This window comes from Trichosurus vulpecula, chromosome 6, assembly GCF_011100635.1.
Source record: "Trichosurus vulpecula isolate mTriVul1 chromosome 6, mTriVul1.pri, whole genome shotgun sequence".
NCBI lineage: Eukaryota > Metazoa > Chordata > Mammalia > Diprotodontia > Phalangeridae > Trichosurus > Trichosurus vulpecula.
Genome location: NC_050578.1, coordinates 128,717,440 through 128,736,260, shown reverse-complemented (window position 1 = coordinate 128,736,260; position 18,821 = coordinate 128,717,440). Strand labels below are relative to the sequence as shown.

General features: G+C 35.3%; 1 protein-coding gene across 1 annotated transcript in view; it reads right to left on the bottom strand.

Annotated features, from left to right (window-relative positions):
- The window catches only part of SCLT1 (sodium channel and clathrin linker 1), a 258,104-nt gene that overhangs the window by 191,301 nt on the left and 47,982 nt on the right, over window positions 1–18,821 (bottom strand). Inside the window, exons 5-6 of the mRNA XM_036765501.1 lie at window positions 16,378–16,433; window positions 4,144–4,279 (exon numbers count right to left, since the gene is read on the bottom strand). Of these exons, the coding sequence (XP_036621396.1) occupies window positions 4,144–4,279; window positions 16,378–16,433 (192 nt within the window). The remainder of the gene's footprint in view (window positions 1–4,143; window positions 4,280–16,377; window positions 16,434–18,821) is intronic.

Sequence of the window (18,821 nt, the reverse complement as noted above, 5' to 3'; positions counted from 1 at the left end):
TTGATAATTTCTTGAAAGATGATATCTAGGCTCTTTTTTTGATCATGGCCTTCAGGTAGTCCAATAATTTTTAAATTATCTCTCCTGGATCTATTTTCTAGGTCAGTGGTTTTTCCAATGAGATATTTCACATTGTCTTCCATTTTTTCATTCCTTTGGATCTGTTTTAGAATATCTTGATTTCTCATAAAGTCACTAGCTTCCACTTGCTCCAATCTCATATATAAGGTAGTATTTTCCTCAGTGATCTTCTGGACCTCCTTTTCCATTTGGCTAATTCTGCCTTTCAAGGCATTCTTCTCCTCATTGGCTTTTTGCAGCTCTTTTGCCATTTGAGTTAGTCTATTTTTTAAAGTGTTGTTTTCTTCAACATTTTTTTCAGTATTTTTTTGGGTCTCCTTTAGTCCTTGACTTCTTTTTCATGGTTTTCTTGCATCATTCTCATTTCTCATGCCAATTTTTCCTCTACTCCTCTAACTTGCTTTTCCAACTCCTTTTTGAGCTCTTCCATGGCCTGGGACCAGTTCATGTTTTTCTTGGAGGCTTTTGGTGTAGGTTCTTGGACTTTGTTGACTTCTTCAGGCCATATATTTTGGTCTTCGTTGTCACCAAAGAAAGATTCCAAAGTCTGAGACTGAATCTGGGTGTGTTTTTGCTGCCTGGCCATGTTCCCAGACAACTTACCTGACCCTTGAGTTTTTCTTTGGGGTATGACTGCTTGTAGAGCAGAGTACTTTGTTCCAAGCTTCAGGGGATGAGCCGTTGATTTCAGAGCTATTTCTATACAGACAGCTCTGCCACCCCAGCACTCCTCTTTCCTCAAGAACCACCAACTGGGACCTGACACAAATCTTCAGCAGGCTGTGCACTCCTGCTCTGATCCGCCACTTAATTCCTCCCACCAGGTGGGCCTGGGGCCGGAAGTAACTGCAGCTGTAGTTCTGTAGCTGCACCTCCCCCGCTGCCCCTGGGGCGGTGGCCGAACCGTGAACTCTGTCCCCTGCAGCTTTTCCCACTAACCTTCTCTGTTGTCTTTGGTGTTTGTGGGTTGAGAAGTCTGGTAACTGCCACAGCTCACTGATTCAGGGTGCTAGGGCCTGTCCTGCCCGGCTCCTGGTCTCATTGGTCCTGCTGCCTCCCATGCTGAGCTCTGTTCCCCTCCACTCTGTGCGCCATAGACCTCATCCAGTGACCATCCAGGACGTCCTGGGCTGGATCCTTGCTTCCCTCTGCTATTTTGTGGGTTCTGCAGTTCTAGAATTTGTTCACAGCCTTTTTTTAGAGGTTTTTGGAGGGACCTGGTGGGGAGCTCACGCAAGTCCCTGCTTTCCGGCTGCCATCTTGGCTCCACCCCTGGAAGTCCAATGGTAGTTTTAAAGTAAAAAATGTCAAACTTGGCAGTTATTATAATATGGTGCATATTTTTAAAAGTTTCCTTAGGAAGATTCCCAAATACTCCATATTATCTTTTTATTCCTGTTCTATTAGCCCAGTAACAAGGTTCAAGTAGAATATGTGTGCTGTAAAAAGCATATTAAATTAAGGGTTGCCTTTGAACTGTTGGATAGTAATGGGAAAAAACAGCCACAGGAGAGTCAGATCTTGGTATTCAGTTTAAGTTACCTATCCTATTCCTTAAATTCATAAAATCTGAGAAGTAGAATGGGAATTTTAGTCTAAGAGTTTATTTCCACAAAATGATACTCGTTTGCCTTATAAATAAAGGAAATGCTATACAGAGCTGCAACTCATTAAAAAAAAGTATATTTTGCCAACTAAAATAATAGTAAAGGCATTTCTCAGTATAGTCTATGGATAGAATGTACCTAGGAAAGAATGTACTTGGGGGCGGGGCGGGGCAGAGTAACTTTTGCGCATAAGTTACAGAAAAAACTGTTATACTTGCAGGGATTGGCAAAAAAGATCCTTCAGGCACACAGCATAGTTACAAAAGAATACACAGACAAAAAGGATCTTCATCAGAAATGTGGTCTACACATGAAAAAATATTCAAAAGTTAGGATCAAGTAAATGTAGATGATGAACTATGGGAAATCAAGTTCTCTAATAGCTGAACACAATCCCGTACCTGCAGTCACAAAGCAGATACATGTAATACTAAACAAACCACAGTAAACTGTATGCTGGAGCAGGAGGAGAGGGAAGAAGCGTGAAGAAGAAGAATCTTAAGCTATCCATCAGCATATTTTTGTATTCTACAAAAACTGAATACTCAAAGCTTAGATCCTCTTCTATTATGTCACTTCTCTACAATACTTTTCCAACTCTTTATCAACACTGTTTTATTGTTAATTTAGAACGAAGTTAACAGGCACAGAAAAGACTCATGAAAACACATTTCTACAAAGGAGGATTTTTTTCTTCTTTTTTTCTTTTTTGCTAATGTGGATTACTTTTTTTTGTGTCTCCTTTACTAAGCTGTTGACTCTTTTCTCATAATTTTCTTGCATCACTCTCATTTCTCTTCCCAATTTTTCTTCTACCTCTCTTACTTGATTTTCAAAATCCTTTTTGAGCTCTTCCATGGCTCAAGACCAATTCATATTTTTCTTGGAGGGTTTGGACATAGGAACTTTGATGCTGCTATCTTCTTCTGATTGTGTGTTTTGATCTTCCTTGTCACCATAATAACTCTGTATAGTCAGGGTTTTTTTTCTGTTGTTTGCTCGTTTTCCCAGCCTATTTCTTGACTTTTAACTCTTTGTTAAAGTGAGGCTCTGCTTTCAGGATGGTAGGCACACTGTCCCAAGCTTCAGGGGTTTTGTGTAGCTGTTTTCAAAGATACTTCTAGGGACCTATAAGTTTTCAGTTCTTCCAAGGCAGAAGGAGAGGAGTTTGCTACTCTCCTGGCCTGTGCTCTGGTCTGTGAGTGACCATAAGCACTCTTTTATGCCCTGGAACTGTGAGGAGGGTTCCCCGCTCCATTGTGGCTGCAAGCTCTGCTATGCTAGTGCTCCTCCTCATCCTGGGATGCCACTCAGGACTGTGACCCAGATCCAAGTATGGGCAAAAAAACAGAGTCCTGAGCCTCAGTGCTAGCAAAAAGACCACTGTAATCTCCTTCTGGCCAGCTGTTTGACCCCCTTACCTTCTGTAGGCTGAGAGCTCAGGAAGCAGCTGTGCAGCTGCTGCTGTTGCTGTCACTGCTGATTCAATCACTCCCAAGGCCTGTTCCTGCTTTGCTGGGGATGGAGCTATGCTAGTGCAGTCTGCAACTGGACTATTGTCCACTCTCACTCAGGTCAGACAGACCTTTCCTGCTGACCTTCTAAGTTGTCTTTGGTGTCTGTGGGCTGAGAGGTCTGGAAACTACCACTTCTGCCAGTGATTCAGTAGCCCTGAGGCCTGCTCCAGGTTTGCTGGGGCCCAGTCTGTGCTGGCCATAGCCTGTGCTGGGCTGCACTCTTCTCTTACCCTGGTGCAAGAGACCTTTTCTGACGACCTTCCAAGTTGGCTTGGGCTGGGAATTTGCTTCATTCCATCATTCTGTGGGTGCTGCTGCTCAAGAATTTGTTTAGAGTCATTTTTTAAAGGTATTTGGATAGGTTTGGGGGAGAGCTCAAGGGAGTCCCTGCCTTTACTCCACCATTTTAGTTCTGCCTGAAACCTCCAATAATCTAATATTTTGTAATTTAATTCAGGCAATTTGAATCATAAGAACTAAAGTGTTTGTATTATTCCTTGTGCACAAGTCTGCCAAAAAGAAATGTTATTAGAACATTCTTTTGAGAATCAAATTATATAGTTTCCTTAAATTTTCTAATGATCTCAGGTGAAGAAAGTACCAAGGCTATCACTTAAGTATCTGAGTATGCTAGTTTCTTTACATGAATTTTAAATATTCATCTTTCTAAGTGTTTATCCGAGCAAGATTTGTCAATTAGACTTTTTTTAATGAAAAGAGAATACTAACTACAAATTATACATTTTTTGAAAATTCAAAGATGTGGAGTTAAAAGTCTAAACACATGTTAAAAGTATCACTGTAAAGTGAAATACATTTTGAAATTTAATCTTCCAAAGAATAGTTGTCAAGGGCTTTGAAGTTCGTTTTTGTTGTTACTGTTGTTTTCAGGAGGGGCAAAGTTAAGAAATGGAACAACACATTTACTGTTAACTTACTTGATTAGCTAGTTGTAACTGCTCTTGTAGGTTCTTGAACATTTCTTCATCTGTAAACACATCATTGGCCAATAAAGCACCAAAAGGAAGGGACTCTAACTGCTTTTCGACAGCTTCTTTTAGTTCACCATGCAACCTTTAGCAAAATAGTAATACAGTAATAATCTAGCTTATGTTTAATAACAGGAATTTTTAAAATGGTTTAAGGCAATATAATAAAATAGTAATAAACATTCAAGTACAAATGATACCAGTAACTGAATAAAAAATAATTCTTCATACCAAATTAATTTTGAAGCATATTTTCAAACTGGAAATTAAAAATAAGATTATAATCTTCATTAAATACTATGATATTATAATGAAGAGAAAAGTCTGTAATTTTAAATGCATAAAATTGAATATAATTAATTCAAAATATAGTCCAAATTGTCAAAGTGAAGCCTAAACTTTTCACAAGAGGTAAGAGTTAGACATTACATATCACTTTGGGAGGAAAAATAACATTTAAGAGCTCTACAAAATAATTATAAATTTTATATTGAAAATCAAAGGATAAAAATTTTATTCTTATTTAAATATGCAGTATTTTCTATAGTTCTTCAGATGCATTTCTCTTGCCTCTAGCTTGTCTCAACCAATACTATAAAATAAAATTAATGCTTGTAGATTTAAGATCATCTACCTAGTTATACAAAGTTTTGCAAATAATTTAGTGTAAACTTTAAAGGTAAATTCAAGACTAACAATTAAACTGAGCACAAAAAAAGTAAAATGTGAAATTTAGTTTATTCAATTAAATAAGGGTTTTCTGATAAAATTACATAAAAGCTGGCTCTCCAAAATACTTTTTAAGTAGCAAATATTACTTTAAGCTAAGTACATCTACGGTACCCATTTAAAATTTCCAAAATAAAACTAGTCACTTCTCTGAAATCTGAGAAATTTAGTCACTTTTTTAAAAAAAAGAAAATGAGGATACCAAAACTCAATGAAAATACACAAATACTAACATGACAAGAAATAATTATGGGAATATTTATTCAAATGTGTGATACAGTTAGCTATTTATTTAGGATAATAGAATTATACTCCCTAAGTAAATATTTTTACAAATAAATATATTTTCTACTACCAAAAATATTGAGGGGGAGAAGAGTATTAACCTCAAAAAGAGGCTACTTGTAAAAATCTCTAAGCAACTTTCATTTAAATATCAATAATTATCAATATATATTTTAGATGAAAAATTTCAATTCAAAATTTTAAGAAAGTAAAATAGAATGTTAGCTGAAGTAAAGAATAGCACGAATATCTTCAGTATACTATCTTATGTGGTTATGAAAGCTTAATTATCAAATAGATGTTGTTTTGTATTTCTAGTTGAATGTGGCAAAAGAGTTTCAATTTCAGTCAGATCATTGAATATTGTTTTTCAAATTTTATTTTCTAATTTTCTTTTACTTTTCTTTGCAACATGAGCACAAAAAGAAACATAGGTAAAACTCAACGAATAACCACTTTTCAAGATTTAACATACAAAAAATACATTTTCTTTTTCATAAATGGTCAATTCTCATGCTAATGGAAAGAAAACCCAAAGAACAAATACTATAAATATAAATTATATTTGACTTTGGATGATGAACATTTATTTTTGTACTTACGTTTGAATTCACTTCAAACTAAGTAATGAAGCCTATGAAGACCTGACTCAAGAGGTGGAAGGAAGCTGTCCAGTATACTCATTCTGCAGCCCACTGATAGATCCCTTTCCATCTCCCTTCCTCTGTCTGACAGGTCTGCCCTCTCTCAAGCACCTCCTGAAGCAAGGAGATGGTTAAATGTGTAGGATAATAATTGCTGTCTTTACAATATGTAATGTACAATAAAAAAGAGGAAACTAGGATGTCAAAACAAAACTAAAAACCCTGTAAGTTAGCAGTCTGGGTATTAGTTATCAACAAAGAAGCACTGGTTGTCAATCAGTATTTGAGAAAATGTTTATAGTAATGAGAATTTTTCATATTTACTATATGTACAGTAAAGACTGACCATACAGGGCCCTTGGGAAATAAGTAATTTATGATAGCTATGGACTTATCTCTTTTAAGTGTACTTTTAAAAAAAATTTCAATACTTCATATGGAAATCTTTTGAAAATGAATTACACATTTCCTGACTTCTTAAACTATTAAAAACACAGATAATTAAACAGCTTTTAAATTAGATGTCATTAGACAAATTATTATTGATACTTATTATTGATATAAATTATCATAGTGGTACCATGAGATAGATTCACATGTGAAGGGGTATTATACAGATAATAAATGGTGAGTTTTTGAAGTTCTAGTGTCTAGTTTTTAGTTTTTTATTTCCTTACTTGATGTCATGTTGCTACTTTTTTCTGTAGGTACCAGCCTATCTTTCAAGTTTTAATTAGTTATAGTTAATCTGATATAGATTTAGAAATTACATCATCAAGTTTGTTAGAATTTTGTATAAAAAAGGGCTAAATTGCCACATGAGGGACTGAAGAATCTCTCTAATAAGTAAACTTCATATGATTTTAGTGTGTAGATTCTGGACAGTTAGCTGCCCAGGATTTTTTTTTCTTATTTTCTGGGTCTCAGACATATTCTCCAAAAGGGAGAATGGCTGATATAAAAGTTTCAGAAAAGTGAGATGTCACTAAAACACTTTTCATCATGTGTTATACATGTATTAATAAAGGCATGTAATACTTCAATGAATCACTATGTTAATTATTATATACTTCTGTATTTTCTTTTAACATCTTAAAATTGAATCTTTTTTTTGAGGGAGGAAGGCAAGGGGTTGAGTGACTTGTCCAAGGTCATACAGCTAATATGTGCCAGTGTCTGAAGCCCAATTTGAACTTAGGTCCTCCTCACTCCTGGGCCGGTGCTCTATTTACGGTGCCAGCTAGCTGCTCCACTTAAAATTGAATCTTAAAAATACCTTTACTTATTCTTTGAAAGGTTTTCACCCCTGGCTGAACTTTAAAATGGATGTTTTACAAGCATAGAAAACTACCACAAAATGAAGGGCAACAATAATCCTCTCCTTTTAATAGTGAGATTTACTGAAAACTTTAGGCTGTAGCCTAAACTTCAGAACTCAATAAATTTTCATGAATTTAAGATTAAGAAATTACATTTCATCCCTAGCTATATTTCATTATTTGCTTATACTTTTTTGATTTAAAACACAAACTTCAGAGAATAAAATCCTCTCATATGATACAAAACAGTTAAATTACTGAATTCTCCCTAAAGTAAATATTATAACATTGAATCATATTATCTCATTGACTTAAAACAATGAGACACATCAGGGGAAAAAAGCACTTGGCTTTAAGATCAAAGAAAATCACATTTACTATAAAGACTCTATAAATATCATTAATCATTAAAGAATGATGATTTTCATATAAAGTTTTAATGCTTATAAAAGTAAAAACCTAAAGTAAAAATACCACAAACTTCAATGACTGATATGTTGTAATAGCAATTTAGATTTGAAAATCTTTCCCACCCATTAATAGGCCATATGACCTGCTTATGTCACAGGAAGCCTAAGTCACATGTGGTAGGAAAAGCTTGCTGAGAAGAAAAGGAAATTGTGTCATGGAAGATGCTGAGAGAGCAGTTACTACAGTTAGAGATGAGTGAAAGAGAGCAGACCGGTGGTGGCTGTGAGTGAATTTTTGGGAAGGCTCCAGCAAGGGAGTGGATGGTTTTGGGATAAGAGTGGTTCTCTGCTGTGATATTGTGGACTTCTGGTTACAGGATCTGGTTATTTGGTGTCTGAAAAAATGGTTTACTTCTTCTGCCTTCTATGTGGAGAGTCTCATATATTTTGCAATATAGAAGTACACAGACAATTTGACAATTATTATTTCTATTCTGATTATTGCCTTGCTGATACATTTGTCGACGAACAGGATGGGATTACAAGGTATAAGATCTCTATTTGGAAGCAGAAGGGTCTTAGAAGAAGAAATGGTCATCCAGGATGGGATTAGGTAACTTATTCCTCCCTAGCAAGGGAATGGTCTAAAGGCACTGGTTTCTGTGAGGACTGGTAACAGAAACTACAGGGGGGAGAACCTAGAGATTTGGAAAGATGTTTGCAAGAAATTACAGTTCAGCCAGGAAGATAATTGCCAACAGCAATCTCTAGACGAGGCTGGATTTTACTCACAGCGTATCTTATGAAAGCAGGCGCAGATTGTTAAGAGAAAAAAATCAGACTCAGACAGTTACCAAAATAGTTAGCCCAAATGAGAATATTTCTATACCACAGCAAAATGGGGAATCTCAGGTGGCAGAACAAGAGATTACTGTTCAGGAATCTACTGAGTTTGCTGTTAATTTGGCTAGAAAACAAAGGGAGCCAAGGAGGTCAAGAGTGCATTTCAGTTCGGCCCACACTGAGTCTAGCAGCCAGTCTGGTTAACATGGTGATGGGGGGAGACAGTCTAGAGAGGATGCTACAATATCAGAAGCTGAGGCACAAAATGTTACTTTGTGGTATGATGGTACAGAGCCAGTTAATGATACAGTATCAGACCAGGCTGCTCAAACGGCAGTGCGCCCTATACAGTGAAGGAGGCAAGAAACCCGAGATAATAATACAGTGTTCAGAGAGATGTTAGAGGATTTTACACAGCAAGAAATCACAGATATCTTGAATAGGTTCACCCAGAGAATGGGAGAATTGTTAATATCCTGGATGGTGAGAATCAGTGATGAAGGGGCCACAAGAGTATCTATAGATACTATGGATGAGATTCATAAGTATTAGTCAGAATCCTTTTGTACAGCAAGTTTTTAGGGATTATCATTTGCAAGGAGGTAACCAAACAACCAATCTGTCAGCTGTAGCTGCAACAGTCTGTAATAGAGAATACCCTGCTGATATGTGGTCTACTACAGATAGGCCCTGGTAGTCATTTAGTGATTGTATGAGAAAGTTAAAGGAGGAGGTAATGAAGACTGCTATTATGTTGGGGAACGCCAAAGTTTATTATGATACTCCCTTGGGAGTCTCTCATAGGAATATGATAGTTGAAATGGCTCCCCCTGCTTATAAACACCTAATTCTGACTCTGCTAATTGCAGAAGTAGGGAAGACTCTTTCAGAGGTGCTGGATAAGATTTCACAGTTATGTAACTTAGGAGACCAGGGAAAAGATAAATTTCCTCATGAGAGAAGAGTAAATACCCAGCAGATTCAACGTCATGATAGCGTGACAAGAAAAGAAATGTTTATGACTCTACTGAGAGCAGGGGTAGATTTTAGAATAGATGATATTCCAGCTAATGAACTATACAAAATGTACAGAGATAAGGGGCTTAATAGCAGACAGAATAGAGAAGTAAGAACTGCCCCCACAAATCCTACAGATCTTGAACCTTTGTATCCAAGTGAGTCACACCTTCAGGGAGACTAGGAAATTGGCTGAGCCCTAGCTCAGATTAAAGAAACACATAGACAGGATTACAGACCCCATATTAATCTGACTATATATATATATATATATATATATATATATATATATATACATATAGTAATGAACTGTGAGGGAAGATGTTCCACTGCCGTATCCAGGAATACCTGGTTCGGCAGAATATGATTTACATTGTTTAGAGGTCTTTTGGTTGGATAGAAAAGAGATAAGAAATATCTCTACTGGAATATGTATGAGAATCCCTAAGAAACATTTTGGACGGAGATTACCTAAATTAGGATTAGCAGCTCAGGGAATACATGTATTGGCTGGAGTGACAGATTCTAGTTATCAAGAAATAATCATTGTGTCCAAAATTTGGGTAAGGAACCTATACAGTTTTGTAAAAATGATAGAATAATTCAATTGATAATATTATTCCTTGTGAAACAATACCCCTTGTGAAAACTGACCCTCCTTCGAAAATAGCTAGCAGAGGAAAGGAAGGGTTTGGTTCTACTGATAGAATAAAAGAATGGGTAAAGCAGAAGCCAGATATTCCAAAGGCTGCAGAAATTATAGCACAAGGGAAAGATAATACTGTAACAGTTGTTTACCCAGGAGAAAATGATTATGAAATTGTATCCTTGACTCATGTATTGTATCATGAATGAGGCTATGATAGTCTCTTTGGGGTTTTGGGGGGTTTTTGTCTGTTAAATTTGTTTGTGAGATTTGTTTCCTACAGGCTTAGTACCATTCACCTGCAGATGCCTGATCGCTTAAGCCAGATGTCACTCTCTGATGTGTTTAGATGTCACCCCTGGACTTGTCCACAACTGTGATATGTCATCCCTGGACCTGTCCACGACTGTGATATGTCATCCCTGGAGCTGGCATCAGCCGAGTTCCAGATGCCAGACTGCTAAAGAACTGACCTCTTGAATGGGACTCTTGACCTCTTGGGGCAGGGATAGCTCTATGTCCAATTTCAGTAGGAAGAAGCTATAGAGGACAAGACCTTTATCCTTTACCCCAAGATTCTGAGCACCATTCGTTCAAGGGGAGAATGATAACATTGTTTTATATGCTTATCTTGTGTTATCCCTGTTATATTGTTGGGTAAGTTCTGTTGACACTAGTTATCCCAAAACTCCCATTGCCCTATGTAATGGATAAGAAAGATCTTGGGGCCGAATGTAATAGCAATTTAGATTTGAAGATCGTTCCCACCCATTAATAGGCCACATGACCTGCTTATGTTACCGGAAGAAGCCTCAGTCAGATGTGGTGGGAGAAGCCTGCTGAGACGAAAAGGAAATTGTGTCACAAGAAATGCTGAGAGAGCAGTTATTACAGTTAGAGATGAGGGAAAGAAAGCAGACCTGTGGTGGCTGTGAGTGAATTTTTTGGGGGGCCCCAGCAGTGGGGTAGATGGTTTTGGAATGGAGTAGTTCTCTGCTGTGATGTTGTGGACTTATTGGTTATAGGACTGGGTTATTTGGTGTCTGAATAAATGGTTTACATCTTCTAACTTCTATGTGGAGAGTCTCATATATTTTGCGATATAGAACCACACAGGCATTTTGACAATTATCATCTATATTGTGATTATTGCCTTGCTTATACATGTGTGCAGTAAGGTAACAAGATATACTATGAAGAATAAAGGGATTACTTGTTTCACCCCTTGTTTGGTTAAGAATTGATCTCTTACCTATACCTGCAAAAAATATTTGATGTGCTTCTCTTCTATTTTTTTTTTACAGTACAATCTTTTACATTCATTTTGAATTTTATGTGGAATATTTTGTTAGGTCTTGGTCTAGGCTTAATTTCTACCAGACTATTTTCCAGTTTTCCCAGTAGTTTTAAATCAAATATGCAGCTTTTTCCTAAGTAATTTATGTTTTTACATTTCTGAAACCCTGTGTTGTTATAATTATTTATGATTCTCCCATGTGGCCTGTTCCACCAATCTCCTTTTCTATTTTTTAAACTAATACCAAATGAGCCTGTTGATTGCTGTTTTATAGTATGGTTTGAAATCTAGAAGTATTATTACCTCTTTTATTCCTATCTTCTTTCATTATTTCCCTTGATATTTTAGATCTTCAGATCCTCCAAATGAATTTTGACCAATATAGAAATAAGACTAAAATTATTCTTAACAGTATATTTTTTCTATATCGGCAAAATCCAGCATGAAGCACTAAATATTTCACCATCAATTACGGTCCTTTTTATATTTCTTCAGGGAGTATTTTGTAAGTAAAACTAGGCAAATGTTGTATGTGCTTTGATAGACTGATTCCCAAATATTTTATGCATTTTGCAGTTATTTTGAAGGCGATTTCTTTTCCCATTGTCTTTTTTTAGATTTGTTATTATATAGAAATGCTGTTGATATTTGTAGGTTTCTTTTGTAACCTAAAACTTTGTTAAATCTATTGTCTTAATGAGTTTCTTTGCTAATTCCCTAGGATTTTCTAAGCAAACCATCATGTCATTAGTTTTATTTCCTCTTTGCCTACATTTACTCCTGTAATTCTTTCTCATACATTACTGCCGTTGCTAGGATTTCTATAAAAGTATCAACTAATAGCAGGAAGGGGGACATCCTTGCTTTACTGATGTTTGTACTGAGAAAACTTCTAGTGTAACCTCATCACATATAATGCTTCTTTTCATTTTCAGATAAAAACATTACATAGGAAAAAAAAAGATCTTGCTATACTTTGTAGAAATTTTAGCATAAATAAGTGCTGTATTTTGTCAAAATTATTTTCTATATCTCTTAAGAATATGTGATTTAGGGTGTTTTTATTTTAAATATGATTAATTAGGAATTATTTACCTAATGTTGAGCCACAATTGCATTTGTGGTACAAATCCAATTTCATCATAATTAATGATTTCTCAGATAAATTGCTAGGATTTTATTTAAAAATTTCAAATCAATATTCATTAATGATATTGATCTATAATTCTCCTTCTTTATCCTTCCTTGGTTTATGCATTAAGATGAAATTTTTTCTCATAAAAGAAGTTAGTAGGGCTTTCTTTATCATTTTAAAATAATAATTAGCTCAATAATGCTTACAAATTTCTCATCATCATGGGAGAATATGAAAAATAAACAATGTGCTTTGTTCTAAGATGACTAACAATCATAGTGATATTCTGAATCTAATAACTGAGGAGTTCTGAAACAATATGATATTTACATAACATTTAAGATTTTTCAAAGCATTTTACCTCATTTGACCTTCACAACAACGTTATTGGGTATATGCTACAGATCTGTGATTTTATCAGTTTAAGTGAATTCTAGTAAAGAAAATTTCTCTATCAATGCAAACAGCAACTCCTCTTCAATCTATGGTATTAGAAAATTGCTTGGGCACTGAGAGGTTAAGTGTGTTCCCCCGCTTCATACATCTACTGTGGGTCAGAGGTGGAATATGGATCCAGGTCATCCTAACTCTAAGGCTAGGTCACAATTCCTCTTTTCAAGTATTTTTATTATTACTACCAGTTTATTAGTAAACTGAAGCTGAGAGGTTAATAACTTGCTAATGGCCACACAGTTACTAAGTGCCAAAGACGAGAATCTTTCCTTTAAAAGTAGGGGGAAAGAGACTGCATAACTGTTTTTTTCCTCCAATGTACAAGCCATCCCTGGCTTCAGAATAACTCATAAACATAACAAGCATTCTTTCTGACCACTGCCTAAAGGAACAAGATCTACTGCCACTAAAGCCCAATTCCTTCCCTCCCTAGTAATGTTAAATATCCCTTTTTCTGCTGCCCTCTCTGCTCCCACCAAATATTACCACATATTTCGAGAAAAAACTGCTCAGTCACTCCATCTATTCTTTGCTTCCCAAACATTTTTTACTTAGAAAAGGACTCATAAGGGATCATGGCTATTATTACTATTATTTCCTCTAAAATTATCACTCCATTATGCTTCTATGGGTCATCTTAGGAATTTAAAACATCATTTACAACACTTGTTTATATGGTAAGACAAATTCCAAACTCTGAACAACTGACTTACATACTAGTTCTTTAAAGTAGCTCATTCATACGTTGGTGATAAAAGAGAATTACAGTATCTATTATAATAAATTTTATTTTAGATTTGGTCTCCCTCTGTCCCTCAGCCTAGAAATGCACTGACTACTCACTGAACTAGTCCCATTGCTGCCCAGTACTAAATTTTAAACTTCTCTCCATTTCCAACCTGGGCCAGTTTCCTGCTCCTTAGCCAGCATGATGACTCTGTTCCTGAAGGCTCATCCTATGGGTGGCAGACTTGTGAGGATCTCTGATCACTTTTAGTACTTCTGCAGCTCAGAATTCCAAAACTCAAGCAATCCACCATCCTCAGGCTCCCTAATAGCAAGGACTACACCCATTTCTTCTATTAACAATGATAGTGCAAAACACCTGGGCAGACTTCTAGATAGTATACTCAATTATCGACTCTAAGAATTTCAATAAAGCTTCAGACTTGCCAAATAGAAAAATTAATAAAGTCTAAACTGTGCCAGACTATAACAAACTCATTCAATGTCAAGAACAGACCTTGATTCCAGCAATAAAGTAGAATTGGCTGTCTAGAAAAATTAGATGAATCTTAGGTTATTCAATGATGGTCATGTCAGAACTGATTATACCCTATCTCTTGCAAATTTTTTTTAACTGGAGAATACTGTGTGTTTCAGTTTTAGCTTTACATTGTAAAATTTTGGATTTTATATTTCTGTTATTCAAGCTTCAAAAAGGACAATTTTTTTGGTACCTGTATTCTTTGTCAAAATTCTGAACTTAAAACACCAAAAAGAAGCATTTGTAGACACAGGCAACAAAAAAGAGATTTCTCTATTAAACCATGAATCTCCATTTCACATCACTCAATTTTTTAAAAAGTATAAAATTCTATACTTTCAAAACTGTCCTGCTTCTCTGTGCTTCCTTCTTAACCTCATATGTGCATTTACAAAAAAACATTCTCATCTATGAGAAATGCATGTTCTCCCCCGTGTATTGTTTTAAAAAATGTTTCATTTTTTTCTGGCATCACTGTTGTTGCCCAATTTCGTAACCCTCTCTATAATTAACTGAGAGAAGAAAATTCTAAAAACTCTTTAACAGATAAAAACTTTTTTTAAATAAGAACTCTTTTAATATAGTCAAGCAAAATGAATCCACACTGTGAAAGTACTTCACCACTGGTTCCTTAAGACATACTTAGAGTTGCAAATGATCTAAGTTCTTAAGTCTTTCAAAGTTGTTTTTCTTTACGATGTTGTTATTCTTGCATAAATTATTTTCCTAGTTCTCCTCACTTCATCTAAGTATCACTTCATACTACCCAGGTTTCTCTTAAATAATATTGTTTGTTATTTCTTATCTTCCAACATTTAATAAGTGATCTAAGGCATCCCCATAGATTTTACTTATTTGCTTTTCTCATTTCAGGATCAGGAAGTTTGTTTTGCTAATGACTATTCCTTTCCCAGGAATATGCACCCAATTAAAGCCCTCTCCTCCCTCTATTCCCACTTGTTTTTTCTGTTGTGTTTGATATCTTTTAATAACAAACTGTGTGTGTTCAACCCTCTTTTGTCAGTTTCAATAAGAGTGAGGTTGATCTAGTAAAGTCTACTCCCTGCCAGCCCTTCCTCCATATCTGTATATTCTTCTAGTGTAGCTATTTATGAGGAATATCAAGTTCTATCCTCTTTTTCCTCCTTTTTATACAAATGCATTTCTTCACCTTTCTTAATTTTTCCCCTTTTCAAATCCTCAGAATAGAAACAATATGCCATAAGGACCTCTGTTCTTATTTAACTCCTTTAACTCTCTTTGAAGACTTTAATGTTCCGAAGGGACACATTTATTCTCCCAAATTAAAATATAAGCACTACATCATTATGCAGCCCCTTCCAATGGTCAAATAAATTTACCTCTCTAGGTTTCTCTTGTTTCTTCTATTATATTTTATTTCAGAGTTCCTAATCAGTTCTGGTCTTTTCATTAGAAATAATGAAAATCCTCTATTGCATTAAAGATCCATTTTTTCCCCTGTGAGATTCTACTCAGCTTTTTAGGGTAAGTTCTTTTGATTATAAAGCTACTTCTTTTTGGCTTTTTTATTACATTCCAAGAGCACCTCTTGCTTATAGTAGAAGCTTTCCAGTCTTGTGTAATCCTGACTGTGGTCCACTGGTACTTGAAGTGGTTCTTTCTATATATTTTCAGTTTTACTGCTTTAATGTCAGTGCCCAGAATTTTAGATATGGCATTCCTGGTACTTCTCCTTTTGGAGTTTCTTTCAACAGATGACACTGATTCTGTCTTTCCTTTGCCCTCTGATTCTAATAGATCAGGGAGCTTTTATTTCTTGAAATATACCATTAGTTTTGTTAAATCAAGCTTTTCAGGGAAACTAATGATTCTAAAAGTATTTCTCCTTGACCTGAAAATTGCAAATACTGATTTTAAAAAATGAAAATAAGCTTTCACCTAATAAAACCGCACAAAGTGTTGTTAATTCTTGAACTTGAAAAAAAATACATTTGACTAGATTCAATGCTCAATATTTTTATTCCTTTATTGTCTGGACGACTCATGTAAGTTTTAAAAATATCCAGTTAGGTAGTTTGAGAATAAAATACTATAGTACAACATGCTATAATGATGTAAACAAAGAACAAAAGAATGTGATGTGAGAATTAACTTACCTTTCATTTTCCTTAGTGACATTTTCAAGTTGTAGTTTCATCTCCCCAACTTGTATCTGAGAAAAACATATCCATGATAACTAAGATTCTATGATTATAATACCACTAAGTAATAAGATCATAAAGGAATAAACAGGTGCCATAATATCTACTGACATAATAGGAATAATTTATTGTTTCTAATTACCAATTTCAAAGGTGAACATTTTAGACAATGTATGAATTAAAGCTGAACATTTGTTTACAGTAGCACCATGAAAAACAAACTCAGCTACTAAGATTTTATACAATATACTTTATAAATATTAACATGTTTTTCCTTAACTCAAATGACATTGAAAAATATCCCTGACATAATAAGAGATAGAGCAGTTTTTATTGGAACATCTATATGGTTCAGTAAATTTTTCAGTCCATTCTGGAATTAAGAATTAGGAACAGATCTATTCTCATTAACACAGAAACACGAAAAGGAGTTGAAAATGGGGAAAAGACAGCAGGCTATTTCAGTCTAGAAAAAAAGAGTTCAGAAATAATTTCAGGCTGGTCATATGCAAACCCATATGGGCATCTAGGTGGCACAGTGAAAAGAGTACTGGGCTTGAAGTCAGGAAGAATCATCTTCCTCAGTTCAAATCTGGCCTTAAACACTTTCTAGCTGTGTGTCCCTTGGCAAGTCACTTAACCCTTTTGTTTGTCTCAGTTTCCTCATCTGTAAAATGAGCTGGAGAAGGAACGAGCAAACCACTCCACCACCAATGGCAAACCAACAACCAAGAAAAACCCCAAATGGAATCACAAAGAGTTGAACACAAATGAAACAAATGAACAACAACAATAAACTATGCTTACTCAGCTTCCCTAAATACCCACAAACCCAAGACCTTGATCTAAATCAGAACTTTTACATAGGAGCTGTGGACCAAACCAAGTCCCCCAGGTCCATCCTAATTCAGTTGCATATTCTCAGTGTATAGGTAAAATGGTACAGAATGGGTACAAAAATCCAATATGGATATATAAACTGAGGAGTAAATCCGATCTAATAATTTTTTATTCTGGCATTCAGTGAATAGAACTAATTAATTCGTGCATTTAAAAGAACTATCCTTTTGTTGTCAAAATGTTACCTTTCTAGACAAGTATGCATCATTTTTAACATGTACATTAGATAGCCATGTGTATCCCATTGTAGTAGAAGCAATCCCATAGTCTTCATACTATGAATTCCATTTTTCTAACAGTGGCATTTGTATACAAAGAATAGCTAAGGCATTTATCTATTTCTCTTTCAAAACACATTAGTTTATGGAAGTGGGTCAGTGAGAAATTATAAGGGCTAATTCTATTAAGCACCGAGAACTCCTTGGGTAGTTATTCTTTGAAACAGCAGTTGCTATCTTTTTGGCTGTTCTGAGGAATACCATGAAATATCCTTATCATTACATATCCTCAAAAAAGTGTGGCAGTAGCAGCAAACCCACATGACACAATCAATTTTAGGGAGCTAGAAAATGCTAAACTGAGAAGTAAAGTTAAATACTTAACAAAAGCTGATTATGAAGATATGTACATTAGACTCAATACATTTTTTTAAAAAAGGACACATTGAACATTAAACAATAACAACAACCACAAGATGCCTACAACAAAATACAGTCGGATAAAACACAATCCCATGATGGCCATGTCCGAAAACATATGCACTGCTTTGTATTATCTAGTCCACCATTTCTTTTTCAAGAGGTAGACAGAATTCTAAATCATCAGTCCTCTGCAGTCATGGCTGGCCATAGCAATGAAGTTCTTAAGTCTTTCAAAATTGTTCATTTTTACAATTTTGTCGTTAAACTACGAAGTGTTCTCCTGGCTCTTCTCACTTCATTTTGTATTAGTTCAAAGTGAGTTTTCAAGTGACATCCATTCTCCATACTCTTTCCTTTTTTTAAGTCTATTCTGACTGCTCATTTGTATTTAACTCTTAATGTTTATTTTTATTCCAGTGTTGTTATTTCAAAGTTTCTACTAAATTCTGGTCTTTTCATTAGGAATTCTTAGAAGTCCTCTATTTCTTAAAAATCTATTTCTCCATTTATAGGATTAAACTCAGCTTTGCCAGTTGTAAGCCTGTATCTTTCACCCTTTGGAATATCTTATTCCATTGCTTGGAATATCTATATTCCAAATATATAAACACCTCCAGTGTAAACAAAAAGGGACAAAGGCATCATTTTTTTGTTGGGACCACTTAAAAAATGACTTAGCTTCCTGTGGGGAGGGTGATAGGTGTGATTAGGGTTGTATGAGCAACAGGTAAGGTATCCCACTTTTCTCTTGCTTCAAGCAAAGATAGGGAGACATCCTATTTGTGTTTTGAGGGAGAAAGATGATCTAATCATCTCCTTTATAATGGTAACTGCTAAATCTTGTGTGATCCTGAGTAT